Source organism: Gouania willdenowi, chromosome 6 (assembly GCF_900634775.1).
Source record: "Gouania willdenowi chromosome 6, fGouWil2.1, whole genome shotgun sequence".
Classification (NCBI taxonomy): domain Eukaryota; kingdom Metazoa; phylum Chordata; class Actinopteri; order Blenniiformes; family Gobiesocidae; genus Gouania; species Gouania willdenowi.
In genome coordinates, this window is record NC_041049.1 from 28,334,327 (window position 1) to 28,361,496 (window position 27,170).

General features: G+C 40.8%; 1 protein-coding gene across 4 annotated transcripts; it reads right to left on the minus strand.

The window, feature by feature from the left end:
- Positions 1–929: 929 nt before the first annotated feature.
- On the minus strand, positions 930–21,990 carry LOC114464885 (aminopeptidase N-like). 4 transcript variants are annotated; one of them, XM_028449528.1, is made up of 24 exons: positions 21,900–21,990; positions 21,691–21,833; positions 15,941–16,032; positions 15,737–15,853; positions 15,240–15,426; positions 14,652–14,794; positions 14,406–14,542; positions 11,548–11,674; positions 11,149–11,303; positions 10,969–11,082; positions 10,749–10,892; positions 10,606–10,671; positions 8,499–8,564; positions 7,513–7,685; positions 7,067–7,146; positions 5,948–6,078; positions 3,472–3,527; positions 3,256–3,403; positions 3,096–3,187; positions 2,899–3,009; positions 2,634–2,801; positions 1,598–1,738; positions 1,251–1,314; positions 930–1,173 (listed from the first exon to the last, which is right to left on the minus strand). In XM_028449528.1, exons 2-24 carry the CDS (start codon positions 21,825–21,827, stop codon positions 1,021–1,023), a joined length of 2,802 nt encoding a protein of 933 aa, XP_028305329.1. In that variant the 5' UTR covers positions 21,828–21,833; positions 21,900–21,990; the 3' UTR covers positions 930–1,020. The 4 variants fall into 4 exon arrangements, with proteins under 4 accessions (XP_028305329.1, XP_028305331.1, XP_028305330.1 ...); XM_028449530.1 differs by lacking the exons at positions 21,691–21,833; positions 21,900–21,990 and adding an exon at positions 17,363–17,521; XM_028449529.1 differs by lacking the exons at positions 21,691–21,833; positions 21,900–21,990 and adding an exon at positions 17,268–17,521.
- Between the last annotated feature and the right edge of the window lie 5,180 nt (positions 21,991–27,170).

Genomic DNA, 27,170 nt, shown 5'->3' on the forward strand with positions numbered 1-27,170 from the left:
TTTTTTAAGCCAATTGTTTAAAAAAAGCCTTTGATCTAGGCTGCCTGAAGCTCTGAGCGGGGTGGGAGGAGGATCTGTGCGTACCAAGAAATTGAATCTTAGTGGCGCCACTGCCATTGGTAGTAAGAGTGGAATGGTGTAAGTTCCAGCAGAAGTGTCCCTTGCGGCGTCAGGAACAAGTTACACAGCAAATCAAGCGGAAAAAGGCAGACCGAGGTGGAAAAGCAAGTCTAAAGGCACAAACATATTCAGGAGGAACGGACCTCTTTGTGTCCTCATGGATCTCTGTGACTGTGCAAGATCTGCGTGTGAAACTTAGAGAAGCTTATTGCAGGTGAATTTTACTGTCTGGATGTGTGATCTCTGGCGAGGATGAGCCGAAGGCAGCAGCAGCTGTTCAGGACAGTACCTACAGAGTGATACGTACATTCATAGCAGAGTCCCTAAAACACCAGAAAAAAATATCCAATAACACAAGAAAAAGTCCATAACGTTAGCAGCATGGACAAAAAACATAACAAAGTTCAAGCATTTTTGAGCTGTGTATAAATTAATTACATTTTACTGATTTTCACCATCATGACTAAATCAATTACTTTCATAATTACACATTTTTTAATATAGTCCAAGTTATATGATCAGTATATTTTACTTTCCATTCATTACTAGAATTGTTGAGCGTTTTTGTTGTTGTTTTTTTCCTTTTGGTAACAACTAATCACAGCTTTTAATTTAGATCATACCCAGCAACGGGGTCAACCACACCTCCTCAGTAAGATAAAAGTTTCTGCTCAGAGTTATTTAAGCTACGCTGGTGCCTCTAAATTCATATTTAATTAATATCAAAACCAGCATGGGGGGCTGTTGATGATGGTTTTTAGAGGTGTGTCTACCTTCGGTTAAGCACAAACACACTAATAAAAGTAAGCTTCTGCGTTCTGTAACCATCTTTATTATCATATTCCTAACATTGTTTATATCCTGCCTCATATTGTTCTTGATGGTCAGATGAACTATCGATCAGTGAAGAACCGTCTCCTGGTTCTGCTGCAGCCAGTGAAGAATCGGCTCTTTGTTGTGCTGCAGCCACCGGATGTTGGCTCGAGTTCTCTCCAGGACCTGCTCCACGGCCGAGGATGATTCGAGTCCTACTTGCTCCACAAAGTCCTTTAGCTACAGCACAGAGCAGAAGATCTAAAGACTCATCTAGCCCTGTGGGATCTGACCTTTGACCTCTGTATTAGTTTTACCTGTTGGAGTTCATCAGGTGTGGAGAACCTCTCAGTGACTTCACTGATGATGGACGAACCATAGCTGAAACATAAAATCAAACAAACATATAGAAGCACACTGGGTGTAAGGTGGGTGCACCCAGCACAGAACACAACCATGTCCCAGGGACAACCATCACTTCCATTCAACATAACATACTGTTGCAGGAAGCCGGAGAACATGCAAACTCCACATATAAACAGCGACTGGATATACTGTAGGTATGATCATACCTGAGATAAAACCAAATGTTTAAAGAAAAATAAGTGTGTGTGTGTGTGTGTGTGTGTGTGTGCGCGTGTGCGTGTGTGTGTGTGTCCCTCACTGTGTGTGGATGTGCTCCCAGTGCTCTCTGATGAAGGTCCAGCTCACGTTATTTCCATGTCTGTTTTCAGCTACAGATGCGATGACGGTGGCACCATCCTGCCACCTGAGCACAGATGAGCTCAGCGTGAAAGACAGGAGCCTGTCAAAGGTCAAAAGTCAGAGTCAGACATTATACTAATGTCACTGAAATAAAGTGTGGACAGTATCAGCATAGTTAGTCTTGTTGTGTTTCTTCCTATGCTGGTCATCATGTTTGTTTGTTAGTTGCTGTGCTCTCTGACCATGGCTTTTCCTGCTTCATCAAACAGCATTATCAAAATAACATCTAGGCAAGAGATAGACAGCTGTTATCACAGCAGGGCTGTGACTGGATTGTATGTTTTCTGGAGTCATTTTATATACCTTTGTTGTCATTTTCTGTTTTTGGAGTCTTTTTTTTTTTAATGTATTTCTGTTGTTTGGAGTTTTTGTGTGTATTTTTTTTTCTTGCATTTTTGAAGTAACTTTTAGTGTTGTTCTTGACATTATGCATATTGTTTGTTGTCCATTAGTGTATTTTTCTGTCATTTTGTATAATCATTGGAGTCATTTTGTGTACTTTTGCTGTGATCGTGTGTATTTTTCTGTCATTTTGTGCACCTTGTAAAAGTAGCCGCTGGGCTGCCTTTCCCTAACGTCTGATTTAGATGCTGTTCTACTCTGATGAAGCAGAAGTTTCAGTTATATCTTGGAAAAACACATCAGGGGAAATTGGGTTTATCCTTGTTTAATTTTTTTTAAATCTCAGTACTGTATGTGAAATGAGCACCTTGGGCCTATGCTCAGATCCTAGCCAGAGCAAAACTTGGTCCTGACCAGACTAGTCGTTCAGCATAAGTTCACATGGTGATTTTGTTCCGTAAGATGTTAGCAAGTTTCGTAGTCCAGTACACACTGATTAAATCCTGGAAGTTAGCGCAATAAGAGGTAATCTAGCTTTGTAGTATACCCCCTTGTGTTTGTTTTTGTTTATTGTTGTTGTTAGTGGCTGCGACCTGTGCAGCAGGCCTGCATCTGAGCTGCAGGACAGCGCTGACAGCAGATGACTCCTCTCCGAGCTCACAGTGCTCCGTGTGAACTGGTCCAGCGTAAACTCCCACTCAGCGTTGCCCCCTGCTGACACTGCACTGCAGTACACAGCTGGGCGCAGGTTAGGCAGGATGCTGAGGACACACATATACTCCTTTAGATCTATTGATCAACAGGCATTGCTTAGAATGAGCAATAACAAACTAACTAGCAGTGTGTCATGTGATTCACGTGTTGTTTTCTGGGTTGTCCATCCAGCGTCTGAACCAATCAGACGTCAGAGAGACACAGTCTGATAGCGACGCCCTGCAGGCAGCATGGAGTACATTCACCTGATTATACCTGAAGAGAGAGAGAGTGACAGTCTATGTGTGTGTTTGTGTTTGTGTGTGTGAGTGTGTGTGTGTGTGTGTGTGTGTGTGTCTCACTGGTCCATGTGTTGCTCAGGGGTTTGTCTCCAGTTGTCTGTAGTGTTGTTGTAGTGAATGTAGAGAGGAGTGATCAGCTTCCTTAGATAGTCCTTAACCATCACAGGGATCAAAGTTAACCAACCAACCAACCAACCAACCAACCATCGGTGTGTGTTACCTGCAGTAGAGGGTAAGCCTCTGTCCTGTCAAGCATCAGGTAAAGGTACTGCAGGTTGTTGAGGGCAGACCTCCAGGGAATGTAGCCCTTCTCCTGTTGAAGGTAGGTTGAGGCTCTGAGGGCGAGGGGGGTGGGCACCACCTGAGCTCTGGACCAATCACAGCCTTCAGGTCAGGATGAACCAATCAGTGTTTATCGCTGAGTGTTAGGTCTTACCTGGCAAGGTTGAAGAGGTCGTCTATCAGCTGAGCTCTGTTGATTAGTGGGATGATCTGAAACACACATGTGCAACGTGGTCACTGTGTTTCAATGCACTATTGATCCTATTTTTCATTATGTAGATCAGACATGGGTAACAGGTGGCCCATGGATGATATGTGGCACTTTGACTCATTTTGTGCACACCCAAAAGTACACACACAAAATGACTCCAAACACACACAAAATTATGGAAAAGCTTGAAAATAACAGAAAAATTTACATAATGACAAAAAAGCATTCATGCAATTAGTGTGATCGGCTGTAATGTCTTAATCTGATCTGATCAGTGACATCATTGTTGTATTGAAACATGTAGTTCCAGTTTTGCCTGCCTCAGCAGTTTGATCTCCAACTCTCTTGAGCTCATGTTTACACCTGTCATGTTTTTTGCGTAGAGGTATGACAGGTGTTTTGTCTGCATTGCATTTAAAAATGCGGAGCCATACTTTTGACTGCTTTCTATCAGCCATGTTTTACTGAACCTGCAGCTACTGACACCATTACACTCTTGTGCATACAATATTGTGTTCAGGTCCTGCAGAGTCAGCAGCAGGCGGTATTAAATGAGGGGGCATTAAGAAAACTGCGGGGGGCACAAAAACACTCAGTTCCGAGTAACATCTACCCTCACCCATCCACCACCCCCCACACCACCCCTGCGCACACCGAAATAGTACTTTATGGCATGTAGTGAAATAGCATTAGGGTGGTCAGCTTTATGTGCACAGTGTGCAGCAGGGGTGAAAGAAAGATGGTAAATAATAGTAAATAAGCATTTAACAACAACCTAATGAATTCGTGTACCCTTTGTTCTTTGGTTATTTCGTTTCAAAACCAAATTGAAATATTGAAAGAAACGGGTTGGTTTTTTTGGTTTTATTCATTTAAAACCAGAAACAGAAAAACTAAAAACCAAACAAGCAGCGTTTTTCTGTTTTAAAATTAAATTTGGTTCTGTTTGTGTGATATTTGGATATTTAAGGGAAACTAGGAGAGCTTCATGTTTTAATCTCACCACACAAAGGGGACACAGACGGACTTTTACTCTGCTGCGTTTGATAAAAATGATCTTGTATCATGTTGTCCACCTCACACTGATGGCAGAGGCGTAATTTGTGTCGATGACTTTCGTTAAAGAGTTATTGATTCTGGAAGTCCGAATTTGTGAATATCTGCCAACTTTACTGAACCATGTTACGGTGCCAATAGTATCCAGATAAACTGGTGACTGGGCGTACTTTTGCTCCCGGTCCAGACATAAAAAAAGCAACGCATAAGTCACATGACTGGTGAATTGAAACGTTATTAATACATATCAAAACCAAAAAATGGATGTTACGTAAAAAACATGCACGTGTGGAACCAGAGGTGGTGTCATGAATCTACTGGTGCTCCTTGTTTCTTATGATCAACTTCCGTGTGTGTGACGGCTGCTGTTAGCGGTATTTATAACATGCAAAATATTTTTTTTACTACCCTAAAAAAAGCTGTAATTTTTTTTTTTGCAGAATTCTCAAACAGTAGAAGTTCTAACATCTATTGTTCCTCACACCAGCCTCACAGTAGATAGTCAGTCACCAGTTTATTTGGATTGTAACACCGTAAAACAAAACTACAGCGTGAGCAGCTTTTTACGCGATAAAACATCCACAGACTGAATGAAAACAGGAGGAGGACCAGAAAACTGCTGGAATAAATCCCAAAGAGTCCTATTGTGTGAGGAGATCTGGTCAAGGACCTTGGGAAGGAAACGAGGTGCAGCGGACTTGAGTTCTCCCTCTAATTTCTCCATAAATATCACACAAACAGAACAAGTTAAAAAAACCAGAAAAACGCTGTTTATCTGGTTTTTTGTTTTTCTGTATTTCTGTTTTGGTTTTAAATCAGAAAAACAAAATAACCACACTGTTTATTTGTTATTTTGATTTGGTTTTAGAACAGAATAACCAAAGAACGTCTGAATTTTGCGCTCTCGCTTTGTCGCGATGCAGCAATGTGAGTCACGTCACATGAATCAACAGAGCAGGTCATAGACATATACACATTCTATTGGCTGATCCTAACAACAGCTCTAGGATATGTTTAATAGCACAAATGTAAAACAATTACACCACAGTATATTATATCTATGGAGCAGACTCCCATCCGCTGTCAGTGAATGGACACATTCAGTTGCGATAGCCAATCAGATATCCTTGATTAATAAAAAGTTTCCCCCTGTAGTGGTAAGATTGGGAGGGCACAGTAGGTCAGCTGGGGGGGGCACTGCCCATGACGCCGACACTGAGGTCCTGCATGGGAAATCGCCAACACTTCCACTCTCTCACAGTCACAAGAATACGTTTAGGTACCGAAACATGGTACAGTTTGATTTTCTGTGAATCGGTAGTAGGTGGTAAAGCCTTATCTAATAACCCTATCTAATCTTTACCTGGTGGTCTGTGTTGAGCTGAGTCAGAAGGCGCTCCCAGTTTCCGAAGTCGTAGTTCACTCTGTAAAACCCACTCATGTTGACATTGGCCAGAACCCAGGAGGCCCTGCTCCTCATGTCCAAGTTCACGTCTGAGGGTCAGAGGAGAAGAAAATCTTTCATAAATGGTTTCATCAATGAGTGAAGTTCAGTGGTTCGGTTTTTGGTTCACAAGGCACAGCATTTGGGATCAGACCTTTTCACTCGTACCAAGACCTGACACATAAAAAAGAGCCATTAGTCATTAATTAAAAAAAATGGTTGTCCTTGTTTTTCTATATAGATTACAAAAAGATTCATCTTCTCAAAGAGGAAGTTAAAGAATTACAAGAAAAATTTAAATACGACAAACAAAAAGAGAAGATTAATTGAAAGTTTGGGAAAGTGATGTTCTGACTGGTCTCGTTTGGTGATAATTTGAACAAAGAATATTCGTTAGAGACGAGGGTTTAGGATGATCTTCTCTGCAGGAGGTCAAAGGTTAAGCACATTTTTATGGTTGTTCTTGTTTTTGCCTAAAACATCAATTTCATGGCAGTTATTCTACAAGGGTGTGTTCATACCAGTGAATCCTAGAGCACTTAAAACACTCTTGGATTTGTTTGCTCGGGAAGAAATTCATATGAGCCAGAGTGAAAACTCAACATCGAGAGCGGATCAGGCCAGCAAATTCTACTTTTATTGCTTCTTACAGTCTCCAGTCGAAGTCTAGAGTGATTCATGTGCACTACTACCCAAACCCCAAAAGCATAGCTAACTGTTGAATGCTGTGAAAGAGCAGAAAGCCATTATTTCATGCAACTGCATCAGATTTTTCTACTGTTTGGAGTGATTCCAAAAGTGGAATCCAAAAAAACCTAACCGAATCAAGGTGATGAAATTATCAGCTGGAATGTTCTAGTGTGAACGATTTCCTTTTTCGACCCTCAGCTGCATCTAATACAACCTAAGACAACCTCCACCTCTGTCTCTGAGAGGTTTGTGTGTTTGACCATTTCATTTCTGTTTCTGTGGTTCATAAATAATCCTGAGTGTCATCAGACACATGAAATCATCCATAAACAGTAAAGAACATCCTACCTTCCTTCTCCATCAGCCACCAGATTTCTGTCTGAGCTTCTCCATCCTTCATCCAGCGAAGAGGAACCGCCCACTCAGCCCTGCAGTATGAGATCGGAAGAGTTGAGTGAAAATACGATAAGATGATGTCGGGTAAGTTAGGACAGAAAGATCAACACATCCAGCGTTAAAGCTTGTAAAAGTGTTTCCTGATCAGTCATGCACTAAAGTCTTTATTTTCTCCTCTTTAATTTAAAATTACTATCTGTCAGAGACTGAAGGTCTCAGTCTACAGTCTGTGCTTCTTTTACTCTGACCCTGCAGTCAGGGTCTGACTGTAGGCTGACCTGCGCTCAAACTGACTCAGGTATATGGAAGCTGCTGCTGACCTGTGCAGGTCTCCATTCACCCCTTTGTTCTGTGATAGGGGCCAGACTATAACACTCCAAGCTGTGCATGTTGCATACCTGCGTGGCAGTCTGGAGGTGACCTGCTCCTCTGGGTTCAGTATAAAGCGTCGCTGTGAGACCTTTCCCTGGATGGTGTCTATGGTAACCAGAGGGTAACCCTCCTGCAGCACCCAAGGGTTCATGATGACACCCACCGACTGAGGAAGGGAAACGCTGTTGTTTTCCACCACCTGCACAGACACGCCCACAAGTTTGCTGGTCACAGTTTAGAGTCACAGTTTCCTTTGTGTCAAAAGGAATATCCAAAGAATCCTGCTGATGGTGGAAGAACAAAGACTTTCTACGGGTTTCACTAAAGGCTGATGTCAAAGGGAAACCATCTTTGTCTAGAGATGAATCTGAAAGGTGAAGATCAGTTTGACACTCAAAGCCGAAACCTGAGGAAACATTTAAGCTGTGAGTGAGAAACTACAAGAACTGAGTTTTATTAACCAATGAAACTGTGTAAAAGCCATCCATCCATCTTCTATGCTCTCTACCTCTGAACTGCTGCTGTTTATCTCTGTAAGGTATAGGTTCATCCTGTACCAGAACAATCTCTCACATTAACCCTATGTAAAACCTACAGTGCCTACATGAAGGGATACATGAAGCTCTTTCTGCCTCTGAGGGAAGAAATGTGTGCTAAACACACCAAAGCATTGGGCTGATGTGCTTTTTTGTCTTTATATTTCATTGGATTGTATGATCAGAAAAACCTGGAGAGACGTTTCTAAGGTCCACAGTCCGATTGTCCCAAAGCTAATGACTGAATTCAAACATTTTTTAGAGAGGAAGATAGTTTGAGTTTTAATTTTTTAGATAATTCAAAGGGATTCTCACTGACAAACAGACGTAGTGTTTCCCTCAGTTGTTGAACTTAAACCAGGCTGCATGATGTAATATACCCATCCTCAGAAATTCTCACAGTGAAGCTGTTCTTTCTTTAAAATCAGACGTGTCTGAGAAGCACATTTAAACATCTGTGAAAGCTGTGATCTCACCATCTGTAGATGTTCCCACAGGTCGGTGCCCACTGTGTTACTGTAGGAGAAGTGAGTGAGGTAGCCCTGCACACAGAATACACAGTCAGCAACATCCTCTGGTTTCAGACAACAAGTTCACACTGCTGCTCTCTGTATCCTTATCTATCTCTCACAGTTATTAATAAGCTGCAGGTTTTGTGGTCTGTAGTGTCAGTGTCTGTCAGTGAACAGTGACAGCCTCAAAGGCACAGGCAAATCAGACATGTTGAACACAAGGTCTACAGTCCCATTCTGCCTCATCAAGGAACCCAGTTGGGTCTGTCGCAGAATTTTGTTCAAAGTAAAAGTTACAGAAAACATAAATCATGAACTACAGTAAATCACTGTGTCATTCAGTTCAGGATATCTCAGCTCCTACTAAAACACCTGTCACAAAGCTTCTCAGAGTCATCTCAGGGAGCTCCTGACTTAGCCTGACAATTCCTAGCAAGGAATCTTATAGCTTAAGAGAGATTCAGAATGTTTTTCTGAGATCAACTTTGAGCAAGAAGGGGACAGAAACTTTTATCTTACTAGGGAGGTGGGGTTGACCCCATTGCTAGATATGATGCAGTCTTCTAAAAGCTGTAATTGGTTGTTACAAAACGAAAAAAAGAAAATGCGACAGTAAATGGACAGTAAAATAAATTGATTATATAACTTGGACTGCATTAACAAATGTTTAATCATGAAATTAATTTTATGTCATGATGAAACTCATCAAAATTAATCTATTTTGTGAACAGGGTGCCAGGATCACGACATAAGGGAATGCATTTCCCAATATATCAATGTGTCGTACCCTCTCCTTATGCGCACAAGTGACTAGTGTGAGAAGCGCTGCTACGTGCTGCAATCCAACACCAGAGTGGAGATTGCAGCAAGAAAAAATCTTCTCAAAGGTGAATGTTGTAGTCTACCATTAAGGCTATGGCTGCTGGCATTGTTTAATTTGATATTAATAATTGTATGAATGTTTTAGAGTTTTTTATGGTCATTTACTGAACTGTTTAGAGGGTGGATCAGCAGCTTGTTGCTGACAATCAATTAAACAGTCTCATCTTGTGATGGTGCAGTTATGCAGACGTGAGTGGCATCAATAACACCAACAACCCTAGAGAGACCTGCTATGCCCAAGAATGTCCGTTTGTTGGCCTGAAACGAGTAAGCATCTAGCTGAAAGCAAACAAAGCATCCATCCATTTTCTGACCTTATACAGTAGATCCTTTTCAGGGTTGCGGGGAGCAAACAAATTGCGCAACAATCCGAGGCTGTGAACGTGCCATAACGATCTGACTGAGCACTCTGCTGACAGAAGGATGGGACAGACCGAAGTCATAACTGCTATACTGTTGCATTTTTTCGGTATAGGTATCGCAGTGTTGTGATGACCTTAATCTCAGGTGGTATTATGATACTGCGCTTAGAATTTGACTAATTCCATATTTTTTTAGAATGACGTCAAGAGCTACTTTTAGCCTTACGGTGCTTTGTGACTTCAAATGAAGTCAAGAAGCTGGTGCTTGTAGTTACTTAAATACATTGTTCATTCGTAGAACAATAATTATCATGAAATTCACTTTTCTGGTTTGACCCTCTTGAACTCAAACTAGGTCATATATTTTCTCCCTGGAACTAAAATGACAACAACAGGCTCAAGATCACGACAGGTCCACTAAGCTTGATGGGCAACGACTGATAGTAACACACAGTATAGACATGGTAGCCAGATATGTGCAGCCCCTAAAAGTAAACGCAGAAAAATACTCCACAAACAAACAAAATGACAGAAAATTAAAGACAATTAATGACAAAACTACACAAACTGAATCCAAAAAGACAAGAAAAAAATACAAAACAACAAAAATACACAAAATGACAAAAAACATAATCCAAATGAATGTTGATGATGTGACCCTTAGATCAGATACAATCACATTTGGGGCCAGCTGTGATAAATGTTGCCCATCTCTGGTATAGTGATTGCAGAAACCTGGGCTATGGCTACACAATGTCGTGCATTCAGATCAGTAGTTCATCCTGCAGTAAAGGATGTATGATGTGTGTTCAAAAGCAACGACATACTCTGAGTCCCTCCACGAACACAGACTCTGAGAGGAAGTCAGACAGCATCCTGAGCACTGCAGCTCCCTGAAAACACACACACACACACTCAGCGCAGAGCCCACACAGTCCCACCTCAGACCCTCCATCATGTCTGTGGTTACCTTACTGTAGGAGATGATGTCAAACTGCGCCAGGATCTGCTCGGGCAGGACGATGCTGTCCTCCTCTGAGGACAGAGGGTGAGAGGAGGACAATGAGTCCACCTCAAGCACTCCCTGGATGTCGTTCAGAAAGATCAGGTCTTTCTAGAACAAAATATCAGGTGGTCTTCATGTGATCTCACCTCTGAAGCAATAACCTATCATGACTCTGCATACTCACGATGTTCCACGTGGGCTCGGCATGGTCAGCGCCCAGATATGACACGTAGGAGGCAAAGCCCTCATTAAGCCACACCTCGTTCCACCATCGAAGAGTCACCAGGTTACCAAACCACTGCACCAGATAACAGGTTGCCAACCTCCTAATCAACAGTACACAATCTACTCACCCACAGCTCACCATGTGTGCCAGTTCGTGAGCGATGATGGCGACGGTGGTCTCTTTGTTCCCATTGGAGGAGCTCATAGGGTCATAGAGAAGCTTTGTCTCTCTATACATCACCAAACCCCAATTCTCCATTGCCCCGAAGTAGAAGTCCGGCACAGCCACCTGATCTGGAATGGAGACACGCCAAACCCAAGAACTCTTATCAAGATACTATCTTCTATCAACTCTTATATGGGGGGCATTCAGGGACCTTTGGCTGTTCAGGTTTTGTTGGATCAAACCCAAAAACATAGGGACCACTTTGGAGGAAAGCAGCTGAATCTTGATGGTGTCACTCACTGTGGTCTGATTGGATAAATCGGCAGTTCCACTCACATCAGGTATGTTGATCTAAACGTTGTGATTCCTCACCTGCCTTCTTCAGAGGGTAGGAGATGTTGTAGTACAGCTGCAGGAAGTCCAGGATGGGGCCGCTCACATTCAGAGCGTAGGCTCCCTGTCCCTGTTCAATGGCCTTTGTCCGCGCCCACACACGCATCTGAATGCACACACACACACACACACACACACACTTCACGTCAGTACTTCTTCTCCTGATGGCTCTGCTGAGAACTGCACCTCCTAAAGCACCCAGGAGTATTTCTGCTATTTGTGTTTTTCCATTTTTATCTCTGAACTTTAAGCTATGAGTCATCCAGATCACTTTGTTATAAATGGCCAACAGGTCTATAGTAAGAATAAGATAGTGGAGAGATTTGATCAATGTTTTGTTGAAGTTAGGCCAAGGTTGGTGAGAGAAATCAATGATGCTGAGCAGTCTGTTGCTGTTGCTGCCATTTCTATTGACAGTGCTGGGGATTTAGTGTCCATGTGAGCAGTGACACAGAAAGAGATCAATGACATTGTTATGTTATGTAAAAGCAAATTCTCAACATAGGAAGATGGTATTGATATGTTTTTAGTAAATAAATGAAAATGAATTGCATCATAGAACCCCTTACTTACATATTGAATTTGTCATTCAAAAAGCTAAAGTTGCAAAGGCTCTCCACTTTTTAAATCTGGTGATAAACAGGCATTTACCAACTGTACACTGGTTTTTTAGTTGTTACAGTTTTCAAAAATTGTTGAAAAACTGGACAAATTCTTACAGAAAAACAACATAATGCACAGTGAGTATGTATTGAGATCAGCTAGATCCACCTGCCTGGCCTTGATGTTACTTATAGAGGAAATATTCACAAGTCTAGATATGAAAAAATATAAATGTTAATTGATTTAAAGAAGGCTTTTGACACCAGTGACCACAACATATTACTTAAAAGGATGGAGAAGTATGGTTTAAGGGGAGTGGCTGGAGACTGGCTGAAGAGCTTCATCAGCAAGAGAGGTGGTTCTCCACTTTAGAGCATCTGTTTTAGAGACCTAAAGCGCAGCTTTGCACCACATTTTCATCACAGCGCCTGATTTGTCAGGGTAGTGATTTTCTCACCAAGCTGTTCCAAAGCGTATCCCTAAAAATCAGGCTTGGTGTAGAGACTCAGCAGCTCAGTTCAATTGGAGGAACGCGCAGTGCTCCATGCATGAGCAACGACAAGGAATTAGAAAACAGACTTTGCTCCATGAAAGAGGGCTTTTTACATCAGAGACAGGGTCCACCTGCATAAGCAGATTTTTATACATCTGTGTTTTACTACACTCATAATAGTGCACAGTGCGGTGTGTGTGGCTCAGCTGTGTAGCCTGTTGTGTCTATGCTAAACTTCCCCTCTAAGTTCACAGATCCAAAATGACTTTTTTATGCACAATTGTTTCAGCAGGCTGTGCACAAGAGCTCAGAGTGCAGCCTGACTGATGTAAAAGAGAGAAGACTGTAAAATAAGACAATGTAAAAGAGTGATTATTGTTTGAGAGTCAACATTCTGGGTATCACCGTGCTTTGGGCAGGCACCGGTTCAAGGGTTGCAAGACGCCCATAGATCAGCACGCACTCACACCGACACCCCACGCTGCACTCACTGCTGCCCTCACTAACCAGCTCCACAGTGCGCAGCACACACTTCACAGCACAGAGAAGATTAATGACATCAACACCAGCTGTGATGAAACAGTTGTACAGTATGTGAATATTATCCTAAATAATATTATCCTAAATAATATTTTCCTAAATGTCTGATTTTCCAAAGTGTTTTGTGTTTGCTGATGACACCATTATGTACTGGATGTAATTCACAGATGCGTTAAAAACGGTCCAGAATGAATTGTGTGAACGTCAATGCCGGTTTGACAAAAACAAACTTGTTGTTTCTTGTGGTGTGGATGGTGATGACAAAAAAGGTGGTGTAGGAAAAAGTCTTTGGACCAATGACTTATAAAAAAAATAGTTTATTAATACAAACAAAAGTCCTAAACAAGTAACAAAAATGTGACCTGCTGAGAGCTGCGGGCCGGATCATTGCAAACTCTGAGCTCGTAGCAGGAAAGCGAACGTATATATCTTTGGGGTATGTCTTTAACATTAGCTCATCACTATATAAGGAGTTAACTCAATTCTGGGTACCAACATAGGGGAAAAACAGTCTATCAATCAAATGGCAACTTAAGACAGGAATGTGATCCTGTCACCCCCCAACAGGAACAGTAATACACAGACTTGTGGAAAACAAGTATTACATCTGGAATCATTCAAGGTTTCCCATGTCTCGGAATCACAAATAACACCTGTGTCAATATTCTCATTGCCCCAAAAGACATACACCTCCCCTTAATGTCAAAATCGGGAGCCTTAGGATTTATTACTCAAGAGGGACTGTGTAGACACATGAGTCTGAAGGCATGTTGTTTCCAACCTTACCATAATACACCCTAATTCTTGTGAAATTAGTCATGGTGTTATTGCTTAAATCAGGGCCTCTTGTTTTGCCTGTTGTATCTCTCATGTGCATTTTGCCTGGAGTCAACTCTTTATTCAAAAAGGACTATAAACCTTTAATATCACATGTTAAATGCTTTAATACACTTCACTATCAATAAATGTAAGTAAACCAAAGTTTATGTTTTTTTGGAAATAGAAAAAAATATTTAAAAAAAATGGAGTTGGCAATTGATAATATATTTTAAATATGCACCAAAAAGAAAATTATTGGCCAAAACCGAAAACTGAAAATGAGAAAACAGGCTGAATATCTAGTACAATTGCATTTATGACTATAACTAGTTGACTATATGACTAGTTCAAGCTCGTTCCTACTTCTCTGTTCCATGCTTACCAAAGTGTCTCCATGTGTTGTTTGAAGGGGAGTGTAGTCTGAGACTACAAAAGCCAGCAGGTAAGAGGACATCTTCTCCGTGGGCTCAAACACAGTCTGCGTGACGTTCACTCCATCCACAGTGATGTTCAGGACGTCTGAGGTACAAACACAAAAAGGTCAGTTATACTATCCTTCTCTCAACCTGTAGGCAGAGTCAGTCCTTAAAATCAGAGTTCAACGTGACATCCGGCTGGTTTTTCTGACCTTTCTCTAAGCCATTGGACAGAGCCACGCTCCCTGGGGTGTGGAGGAGTGTGATGTGAAAAACTGCTTTCATGGCCGGCTCATCAAAGCAGGGGAAAGTCTTCCTGGCGTGAGTCGGATGCATCTGAGAAATGGCGACAATTCTGTGAAGGATTGTACACAAAGGAAGAATTGAATAAAATAGAAAGAAAAACAAGCAAATGTAAGTTCTGTTCTGACACACAACAGTGCAGCATTGGGAGGAGTTGAAGAATAAAGCTAAGCCAGGCCGTCTGGGACAAAGTGTTATGGCTGTTTTGGATGAAATGAGACGGAGTCAAGTTTAAGTGTTGCTGGTCAGATGAGATGTGGACACAGGATTTATTTGGTCAATGGGTTTTGGAAACAGATCGGGCTGGTATTCAGAGGTTTCAGTGTGTGTGTCTCAATGAATCTGCCGTTGTTCTGTGCTCTCAGGGTTTTGTATGTGGCTCATAGTGGTAGTCATAATGACAGAGCCTCTGAGAAGAGACTTTGGTAAATGCTATCACGGCTTAAGGCAGTCTGACCAGAAGAGATTCTGTAATCACATATCAGAAAGCATCTTACTTTCTGACGCCATCCTCAATGTACTCGCTGCGGTAAAAACCTGCCAGGTCATCAGCCAGCTCTCCTCTGAACTCAGTGTACAGTTGGTAACTATGACCTGGCTTCAGTTTATTGCTGAGGTGAACCACCAGATACTGAGTGTTGGTCTGCAGCCAACAGGACAAAATATCAGGCACAAAGTCACCAGCTGCAGAAAGAAACACAGAAAAGTATCATCTGAAAACAGGCAAACATAAGTCACCTGCTCTACATGGAGGACAATAAGCTGTATGATGAGAATTAGACAGACATGGACTCACTCATCCACACCAACAGGATATACAGCAAGGAAATCAGGATGCCCTTCAAGTTAGACAAGTGTTTATGTTGTCTGCTCTACCATCTTTTCAATGTGAGCATGCTCTTATCAGAATAAATAAACCCTGTGTTAGATGAACCAGCTCATCTGTGGGTAAGGAGTGATCGCAGGTGGGCTTTCCTGTAGTCTGATTGGTTACCTGCAGCAGAGAGGCGGGCCATGTGAGATCCATCCAGTGTTGTTAGGTTGAGTTTGTTCACATGAATCAGGATCAGATCAGTTTCCACTTCACACTGGAAGAGGACGGAGGACGAACCTACAGGACACACTCAGCTGTGACCCCCACGTGACTGTAGCTCCGCCCCCTGACCCTCACCTGTCTGTAGCTGCACCCATGACTTACCTGTGAACAGGTAAGTGTTGGTGCTTGTGTCAAGTTGAGGCCACAGAGTGATGTTGTAGTGAAGAGGAAACAGTGCTGAAGGGAGACGGTAGCTGAGAATCAAACATAATATTAATAAATAAAACTAGGATAATAAGAGCAGGAATAATGTTTGAATATACATTAAGACATAACTAATGTCTTCATGCTTTCACTGCCTTTCACTGTTTGCTGTTTTGTAATCAAGTCCAGAGATTAACATGTCTTTGTGTTGTATGTCATCTTGACAAGTGCATGTGAAAAAAATCATCAGAAAACAAAGAAATTGCAAATTTGACAACAATCACATCTTGTAAGGTTCTATTTCATAATATTTTGTGAGATGTCTCACCATGGGCTGTGACCTCTGTCTACATTCCTCAGAAGCACTCTATTTCACTGTGCCAATCCTGACTCTCCAGTGAAGCGCGACAGTTTTATATATATGCACGAAAATGCATTTTTTTTGTCAAGGTCTTTTATTGTTACTTTTTCAATTATACAAACAGTATAAACAAAAACATTAACATCAATGATGTTTCAATTAAACAGTGAAACATCCCCCTCCTCCACCCCATAGCTCCAGCTGAGCTATCCTCTCAAAGTTTTATAAACAGTAAAAGAAAATCAAACATGTTGTGAAAGAGCAAATTATAGAAGGTATGAGATATACCAAATAAATATATGCATATGTGCACATACATAAACACATACACAATACACATGCCCACATAAATGCATACATACACATACAAAGAAAAAATAAAATAAAAGAAACCCTGAGTGAAAACTAAATAAATAAGACTGAGATGTAATTCAGGTGGTATGACCCTCAAAATTGCTGTTATGGGAGTGGGTTTTAATGCCATTTTTAAGACATCTGTAAATGTTGAGAATATCAGTTTCCAAAACCCATCCAGTTTTGGGCAGGACCAAAGCATGTGTGTAAGAGTGCCTGGTGCTTGCCTACAACGGTCACACAAGGGATCAATACCAGGAAACATTTTAGATAGTTTGATTTTGGACCAGTGTTGGCAATGCATAACCTTGAATTGGATCACGGCGTGTCTTAAACAAATGGAAGAAGAGTGTATATTTCCCACAACTTCTTCCCAGATTCTCACAGAAAGTTCTAACCCCAATTCTTCCTCCCAACAGTTTTTCAACCTGATCGAAGGGTTCAAGTCGTGAGAGTTAATAAAAGAATAAACAAGTCTAATAGACCCTTTAGAAGATGGGTTCAGTTTCAAAATAGAAAATTGGGAAAAATAAAATAAATATGAAATAAAAATGCAAATAAAACTCATACCCCTCCCCCGCTTCCAGCTCCGTCAAAACAGCTGCGGTCACAGCAAACAGCTGAAAGATACTGTAACTGCCTGTCGATTGGTCTACTCTGCTCACCGTAGTAGCTGCCTGCCTTTAGTTTTTAAAAATGCCTTCAGCAAGAAAATGTATTTTTGGACGCGAAAAAAACAGCCCTGTTTTGGATGAAAATATTTGTCAACAATGGTTGGAGTTTATCTTTGGAAATGGCCCTCTGTGTGTGTGTGTGTGTGTGTGTGTGTGTGTGTGTGTGTGTGTGTGTGTGTGTGTGTGTGTGTGTGTGTGTGTGTGTGTGTGTGTGTGTGTGTGCGTGTGTGTGTGAGTGTGTGAGAGCCAGTGGCAGGGGAGTGCTCCCTTATTCTCCGACCGTACGTTAGCATTCCTCACTTTCATAACCATTCAAAAATGTGGAAATACAGTGCACAGACAAATAGTAGTAAACAACATTCATGCATGTTTGTATGAGTACTGAAGGGGGAGTGTTCATGGCTGCGTCAGACATTGTTGGAGTTTCTTAAAAAGACAAAGGCAACATCGAAGCTTCATGAACCGTGTGCTTTTAAGTTTTTTTTAATATTTGTTGTATTTTCCCAAAAAAAATTGGGTAGCATTTGGCCAGAGTGTCCTTATGATTCTAATCATTCTATATATACCTTTTATTAACCAGATAAAACGATTTTAGACACTAAATTGAAGCAAAAGTATGTCACAAATATTCAATAAACCACTCAAATATAGTAGAACACATTTATAAAACACAAGCAATGGATATCGAGTCATTATGTTATTGTGAAGAAAAAAGAAAGCTTATATATAATAATGCAATAAAAAAGTGTACATAACTGACAGTAGGGGCCAACAAGATGATTTGTACCCAGAGCCCAAAATGTGGTGCTACGCCCCTGCCCAATAATGAGAAGCCTGGTTGTTTCATTGATGCAGCCCATGGGACTATGTAAGCCAGGGATGTCCTCTTCCTTGAGTCAGTCCTAAAGCTGACCGCATACCTTGACCTGGGAGCATGTCATGAAGGTCTTTGAGTCCGGCTAGGGTCCTTCTGCTTGATCCATTTGCACTGGTTACTTCTTAGTCCGCAGTGGCTTAGTCCGTAGGGACATCGGTTGGGAACCAGAGGGTCGCCAGTTCAAGTCCCAGTACGGACCAAAAACAAAAAAACAGAAGTTGTTCTGGTAGCTGGAGAGGTGCCAGAGCACTTCTCAAGCACTGCCGAGGTGCTTGACCCCCAACACTGCTCCCTTAATTGTAAAGCGACTTTGAGCACCCAGACTTGGCTTGATTTAATTGTCTGTCGCAGAGTCTCACCATGAATTCCAAGGTCTTTCAGCAGCCTAATGGCGGAGGAAGCCACAAATCCCACTTCAACTGAATAGATTTTTTCATTCGATCCTTGTTGCTGGCAGTTCTGTGTAGCACAATTTCTTGCGCTCATAGGCCTCTACAGCAAAGTTCTCCCATGGGACTGTAAGCTCCATGATGTAAACAGTCTTTCAGACCACAGTACCAAGTCTGGCCTGAGGATGGTGGTTGCTAGGTGGAAAGATCAGTTGCTGGCCAATATTGACCAGCATCTTCCAATGCTTGGCCATGGCTAGCAGTCCAGCTTCTGGTTTGATAGGCGGATGACTGGGATTTTTCTGTTCCTCTCGAATTAATGATGTTTTGAAGGTCTTGCTTCACAACAACAATAATCCTCTTGTTCTCAATTGCTGATGCCAGACTCTTAAGAACCTTGTTGTGCCTCCAGGCGTAATGTGTGTGAGGCTTGCCTTATATCCGGTCAAGATGTGTTTAAGAGATGCTAAAGCTGGACAGAGAGGACAGGTTTGGTCCTCACCATACCAATGATGAAGGTTAAGGCAGGCATACACTGTGAGATTTTCAGCCGATTTTTGACTCGTGCGTCTATTTTTGGGATCGGGCCGAGTCTTGGCTAAATTGTGTCTACATCAAATAGTAGACATGGGATCACGAGAAGCAATTAACACCTTACAACCAGCTCCCGATCAGCAATCGTATGGTTGTAAGAAAATCAAATATGTTTCGCACTGTTGAAACAGTGCCACGGACTGGCTTACCTCAAACTCTCTCACTACGCATGCCAGTTCCTGGTCCATCGCATCGCCTCCTTTTCTTTTTTAAAGCTCTTTTTGCTGAGATTTGCGAGTGTCTCTCCACTTCCTGGTTCGTCGTCTTCTCCTATTTTAATGGCAACGCTTCAGAGTTCTTCTCCTTCTAATTTGTACAGTGCATTTCTGGAAACAAGACCCCAACGTGTCGTGTATGGACGTACAGTGTGAGCAGTCAGATTGTCAGAGTGTCAGTCCACATATTGTGAGAATATGCATCGTGAGCTGCGCACAATCGAGTTGCACACTTTGAGCTGGAGCTGAGTACAATGATTGAAAAGAATCACACAGTGTATCCCCACCTTTATTTGGAGATGGGAGTATATCATACGTGGCTTTGATGATGAAGCTGATTTTGCTTGCTTCCATTTCCCACAGCTCCTTCCAGCTGAGCTTTCTCATCTCCAGGCCTTCCCATTTCATCCATTGACCCTGCTTAGCAAGAGAGACAGCCTTTGCACTTCTTTCAGCTTTCTCCTTACGGCGCACCTCCTCAACCACCATTTTTCTCCTCTCTGATGTTGAGGCCTTACACCAGGTTGGTTTACGTGCTGTAAGGCCAAAATGTCCTCTTTATAGTTGGACATGCCCCACAATGTTGTTGTGTCTCAGGGCTGACATAGCATGTTGCACCGCATCTGATAGTTTCCAGTTCCGTCCAGGGGAGGTGCAGCATTGCTGATGGTCTAGTCTCTGGTGTCCTTTAGGGTAACCTGGAGTCTCACTTTAGAGCACTTGTACTGTTTGGTGAGGCTTGTGAAAGGCAACTCAAGGACTCTTTAACCATAAAGACCAATGTTTGTCAGGCAGCGTGCGACCCCAAGCCATTTCTTCATGTAAGAAGTGATAGTTCACTCCATCTTCTCCAAGTTGTTATTGGCACCTTGTTTATTATGAGTGACCACATTACCCGAGGGAGAAGTCTATACTGCAGACACCATAGTTTGATCTTCCCTGGCAGTGGGGTCTTGTTGATAATTTCCAGACCAATGGAGATGTCTAGTCTGTACTTGGTCTTTGTCCTTCAGGCTTGCATTGTACCATCTGCCCAGGCTTTTGACAGGTTCCATCAACTAGTCGATAAGGAAACATCAGTGTAGTCGGCAAGGAAAATAGTCAGTTACCAACAATCCTTAAACAGTTCAGTCCAATTTTCTCCAGTTAGCTGCTCCTCTGCGTGAGATTGAGTTAAACGTTACTTAGATGTCAGTTTATCTCACATTATATAGCTATTGTGATGACTGTCAACAATAATTTACTCATAGTAGTTTACTTTAGTCGCCATTTCAGTTAATGTAACATTGGTGCACATCAAACCTCATGCTAAAACTGTATATTCTGGGTGGAATAATCAATGCATCGTCATTTAGACATAGTAATCGATAATTGATGCATACATGTCTAATAATCGTTTATTAAATGGTGTTACATGAAATGCTGTAGAAGGAATGTAAAATATTTTAAAAAGCACTATGGTTGTTACACAGGGAGGCAGAGAACCCAAAAGCAGACACGGTATAAGAGAGTTCAGTTCCTTTAATGGATAAGCAGAGCTTCAGTACATGCCATTGGCATGCCCTCTAGTTTGGGAATCACTGCCTTAGTTGGTTCATTGAAATTGGTATACTTTCACCATGTAATGTAATAGTGATATATGTACATTTTAATGATGGCTCTATCCATTTAATTTCTAATGCTCATCAAATTCTATACAAACAAAAGAAAAAATATTTTACTTTTATAATCAATGCATGAATTCTACTGGTGTTTGTTGATAAATAATTTAACTTGCAACCTCTGAACCTAATGAAGGACCCACCTGAAGGGAAAAGGTTTATTGATTAAAAAGACGCTTACAAATTAAATCCTAGATGCCATTACTTGGCACCCCTTCTTTTAATATCAACAGTGATTATTATTAGTAGTATTTTTTTTAACATGTTCCTTTATTGTTGCTCTCATGTCTCTGTTCAGGAGAGTCTGTTTTACTCTAGTTTTTTCTCAGATCAGAAACAGCCAATCAACCAAGTGTATCCTAAAATCATATGCATCTAATGAATATGGATGTAAACAACTATTATCAATGCACTAAATCCAGATGTCATGTTTCTAGATGCGTTTAAAGGCTTGGCGTGATCCTGTTGCATTAGGGGAGAAATTGGTCAAACTTCTGCAGATTGGATGATTAAGAAATGTGACAGAGAGGTTTGATTCACACACAGTTCAGCGAGCCTAAGACAGAACTTTAAAGCATCCTACCTGTCCCATGGAGCTGTGACGTCATCACCACCTCCTGTCAGTGCAATGGTCCACAATGTGACAATGGTCGCCACGGACGCCAAAGCTAAGACTGTGCCCAAGAAGCACAGTCTGTTGACTCCACAGTGTTTTCCCATTATGAGCTGTTGTTCACAGTTAACAGTTAACAGAGACAGTGAAACAACTGGAATAAGCAGTGAGAGACTCACAGCCTTCAGTGGGAAAAATGGGATCCTTTATGACTCAGTCAGCTGTGGGAAAGCTGCTGATAACAGTCAGCCTGTGTGATGGATGGTCACATGCTCATAAACTAACAGGTGTGTGTGTGTGTGTGTGTGTGTGTGTGTGTGTGTGTGTGTGCGTGTGCGTGTGTGTGCGTGTGTGTGCTTGTGTGCGTATGTTTGAAGGTCAAACTTTACTTGCTCTTGTTCACAAACCCCTCTAAATCTAATGAAGTACAATCTTATCTTATGACTGAAGTTCAAACACAAGCTAACACTTTCATTCACATTCATTTCTTTAGCTCGCTCGAATGCGTAGGGCCTGTACAATGAAGCTGGATAAGTATATCCGGGATATCTCTCTGTTAGCGGGCTTCACCTAACAAAACATTCTCTGTCAGAGAGCCCCAGTCCTACGAAGCAGAATATAAATACGCTCACTTAAAGCTGATAACCAGAGTTTCTGAGAAATCTATGTTTATGTATGATTTTTTTCAAAATGCGAAGAAAAAAAAACCTAACTAGTCTTTTACTATGGTCTACTGCCACTGGTCATTCATATACATCAATATATACTGTATAAGTCCTGCCTTTGTCCTATAGACTCCTACACAAATAGAAACAAGCGCTGTGATTGCCCAGCCAATAGTGTTGTGGGGAGAGCTTATTTGACTGGTTTTACTATGTTGTGACCGCCAGGGGGCATTGGTAAGAATGCAATGTGGAGATGATTCAGAGTTTGTCTTCTTTATTGAACATTTTTAAGGGTTCTCCTATTGTGTGTGGTTCTGTAACAATGTTGATATCTGAGTGGAAGGTGAGTGTGAGCAACCATTCTCAATGTGACTTTCTTTTAGTTTCACCTTTGTTCCTCGTAGCCTGGTAGCCACTTTTCCTTTGATTTACATTAAATTCTTGTGATATTTGAGATTATATCTGTTTTTAGAGGCACAAAGGAATGTGATATACTGTAAATGCCCTATTAGTAGTTCATTTTTGGAAATTTATGGGTTTTTTCACCACGGTTGGATTATTACTTCACCTAGTGGTAGTGTGTCTGATTGTCAAAACAGTGTGATGGCCTTTCCCTAACTCCTTTAGGAAGTCTCCAAACACCTTTTCTATCCACTTCACCTTAACCCTGTGACGTCATCCACGGTGGATAGGAAAGGAGATAGGAGGGACTATTCGGGCGCAGCCTCAGCTCGTAAACTGCCTCAAAGTGGCTCACATTTAGTTTACACTGATTTGTTAATTAATGTATATTAAACCTATTTTTTTTTTATGTCTTTGAGTTATCTGGGGTTTAATGTTTATTGTTTATTGAAATAGGATCCCCCATAGTCCTCACCCTTCATCCTGGTGAAGACTATTCTTCCTGGGGTCCCAACAAAAATCACAAGAAAATTAAAACAATGTCCTTTATAAAAATAAAAAAATAAGTGAAATCTTTCACCTATTAAACAAACTAAAACTGAAGAACATCATTCAACATCTTAACAGCACGTCATACTGGCATCAGATCTGCATTCATACAAATTAATCTATTTTCAATCTGATGAATATAATTTCCTTTATAATTACAGCTTTTTACAGTTCATTTTTAAAGCTTGATTCCAGAGGTGATTCCAGTAGGAGACCGCTCTATACATTGCCATCTTTCTCAGTGCATTCATTCTAAGCTACGGCAGAGTTCAGTGATTGCCTAGGGCCTTCTTAGCTATGCCTGTCTTTAATTTGTAGCAATGTGAAAACAAAGAGCCAGGTTTACCAGAGGTACATACCTTTCTCATAAACAAAATAAGACTACATGCCAGTCTATCCTCCACCATCATCCAAGACAGCTCTTCGTGTATAATCTCAACTCTGGCTCTACTGGAATAGTGGAGAGCAAGGTGTGCCCTTCTGTTCTGTGTGACTTGTAGTTTTGCCAGCTCTTGTTTTGAGGCACATGACCAAACTGTTGGGCAGTAGTCATGATGAGACAAGACTAAAAATAATAATAATTTAACAATATAGTCATTTAGCAAATATGTACTTCTTCTATTACTGGATATATTACTATTCATTTTAGACACAACAATACAAGATAAGATAATGTTTCATCAACAGTCGCTCCCAACAGTTTGGCTTTTCTGACCTGTTCTATAGCAGCACCCTTCACAGAAAGCCTAGGATCAGACCTCAGTGTATAATTAGACACTTTGTTTTCAGAGCATTCAGTTTTAGCTTATTCTCTGTGACCCAGTTAGAAACCAACACCAACTCTTCTTGAAGCAACTTGTCTACAGACTTGGCACTTTCCGAAGAGACATACATTGTGGTGTGATCCGCGTATAGATTGTCATATTTGCCTTTTCCAGTACATATGGCATATCAATAATAAAGATGGAATAGAGTAGAGGTCCGAGGCAACTTCCTTGTGGAATACCACTTTCAAGGATTAGATTATTTAAAAGTGAGCCATTGTACAGTGCACATTGTTTTCTATTTGACAGGTAACTTTGCATAAGATCCACAGCAGTAGTTTTGAACCTGAAGGCCAGCAACTTCTTCTAATAACTCATAGTCATTGATATTAAAGACTGCACTAAAATTTACCAATACAGCACCTACAACAGATTTCATGTCAATTTATTTTAACCAGTCATCAGTGAGAGATGTTAAAGCTGTACAAGTAGAAAATCATGCTCTGGTGATCAGATTTAATGGCATTTTCTTCAAAATATTGCTGAATTTGTTTATATATTATTCCCTCAGGGCGCACGGTGGCTTAGTGGTTAGCACGTCCGCCTCACAGCAAGAAGGTCCTGGGTTCAAGCCCTGGGGTGGACTTGGGTCCTTTCTGTGTGGAGTTTGCATGTTCTCCCCGTGCTGCGTGGGTTTCCTCCGGGTCCTCCGACTTCCTCCCACAATCCAAAAACATGACTGCAAGATTGATTGGAGTCTCTAAATTGCCCATAGGAGTGAATGAGAGAGTGAATGGTTGTCTGTGTCTGTGTTGCCCTGTGATGGACTGGCGCCCTGTCCAGGGTGTACCCCTGCCAAACGCCCTATGAGAGCCGGAAATTGGCACCGGCAGACCCCCGCGACCCTGTTAAACGGGAATAAGCGGGTATGAAAATGGATGGATGGATTATTCCCTCAAAAAGTTTGCCCAAGACAGGTAAAAGAATTGGTCATGAAAATGGTTCCCTAATATTTTTAAGCATTGGAGTTATCTTTGTTATCCTCCATGACTCAGAAAAAAACACATTAATGAAAACATAAGTCAAATATAAAGAAAATTGGCTGCTAGCTACAATAATCTACCATCTAAATTGTCTATACCACAGGGTTTGTCACAGTTGATTGTTAAAATACATTTTTCAAGCTCCCTCATATTAATCACTGAAATTTGCCATGCTTGTCCTGCATAATTTCTTTATTAATGGAATCAGAAAGCTTACCGCTTCCATGCATCATTTGATTTCTAATCTCTCTAATGAATCAAGGAAGTTCTGCATGTGTGTGTGCACTTGCGTGTGTGTTGAATTTATTCCCAACACGGTGTCTGTTCGACCTGAAACTTTTTTAACAGCTTCCACATGGCCCCATTGTGTGCATTCATTATTTTGGACTTATTTGGTGTTGCAAAACATATATTTTAATGTTATTTAGCCTGGACAGCACATTCATGTTTACCCAGAAATGAAACCTATTCAGCTTTTGACCTCAGTGTGAGGGGGCGCTAGCGCATCAATCTGTTCATTTACAACCTCTAATAATCAGTAGAAGAAGACCCTCCTTGATATTCCTTTTATTTAACCATGTTTACCCAGAAATGAAACCGTATCAGCTTTTGACCTCACATTTTGAACTTCAATCAAACCTGTTTCCAGTTCCTTGGTTGCTTGGTCCACGACACTGTTTCAAAACCAAATTGAATCAATTACAATGTGTGTGTTTTTTTTTCACTGATGTAAAACTAAAACGAAAATACTGAAAAAAACTAAAATTTGATGATCTGTGTTTTTCTGGTTCACTATTGAAATGAAAAAAAAAATGGCTAAATCTGATTTTGTTTGTGTGATATTTGGATACTGTTGTGGAAATTATTAAGTGGGAGCTTGTTGTTTTACACTGCGGTAACGCTAGTGCAGCTTTAAAAATAATGTTGCGTCGTTATACAGAATTAAAGGGTAAAAGCATGGTCAGGGACAACTTGCAAAATTGCCTAAACTACACTTCAAAGTTGTAAATGTAATTAAAATGATATTTCATTAATAAGTTAATTGAACTTAGTGTTATATTAGACACTCCCTAATATTACAGTGATAAATTTCATGAGATTTTACTGTAGCAATTTGAAATAATTTCAGAATGAAATATATATATATTTTATTTATTTTTTTAATATAGTACAATTGCATATCTTCAAAAAATTGTATAAAATCAATACCAGCGCTTTCACTGATAAGGGCAAATCGTTGAACATATCAATAACCTACCAACGGCTTAGAACACCTGAAGGAAAGTTATATTTGAAAATCAGTTCAGATAAATGATTAGATATTTGGTATTATTATATTATTACTGAATATAATAATAGTATAAATCATTTTAATTTGTTTAAGTAACATTTTATGAAATATTGATAATAGTGTCCATTACAACAGTCTTAATGGTTTTCCATAGCACGTTGGTATTCATTTCATAATTTTTTTTAAATATGCCCATATACTATTCTATAACTTCAGAGTAAAACTTTATTCATAACAGAGAAAACATAGAGCAGAGGTGTTTGTTTCACTCAAAAGCTATTGAAGTCCACCAGAGGAAGTTACAATGGTTTATTATCTGCAGAAGGTCAAAGGGCAGTTCTGATTGAACGTTTAACTCTTAAGTCTTTATAAGTGAGTGATTACAAGGGTTGTGATGATGTAATGATCATACTGAGACAGTAAATCACTGAGTTTAGAGTTTGTTCTCATGTTAAAGATTAAGCATCAACTGACCATCAGCAAATAAACATACATCATGTCAGTATTTACTGTCACATTTCCCTTACACATTCACTCACACTTTCCTCCTGCAGTCAGTAATCTGTTTTCTATGTGCTCTGCATCTGTTACCAGTCAATAGTTATTCTGGATATTTGCTAGAAATATCTGCAAATCAGTTCCTTCGAGACAAAATGAATGAAGTTTTCTCCAACCTGACTCGTGTGTACAGGCTACGAACTCACTGGTCTGTGATTACATTTGGACGAGGCTGCAT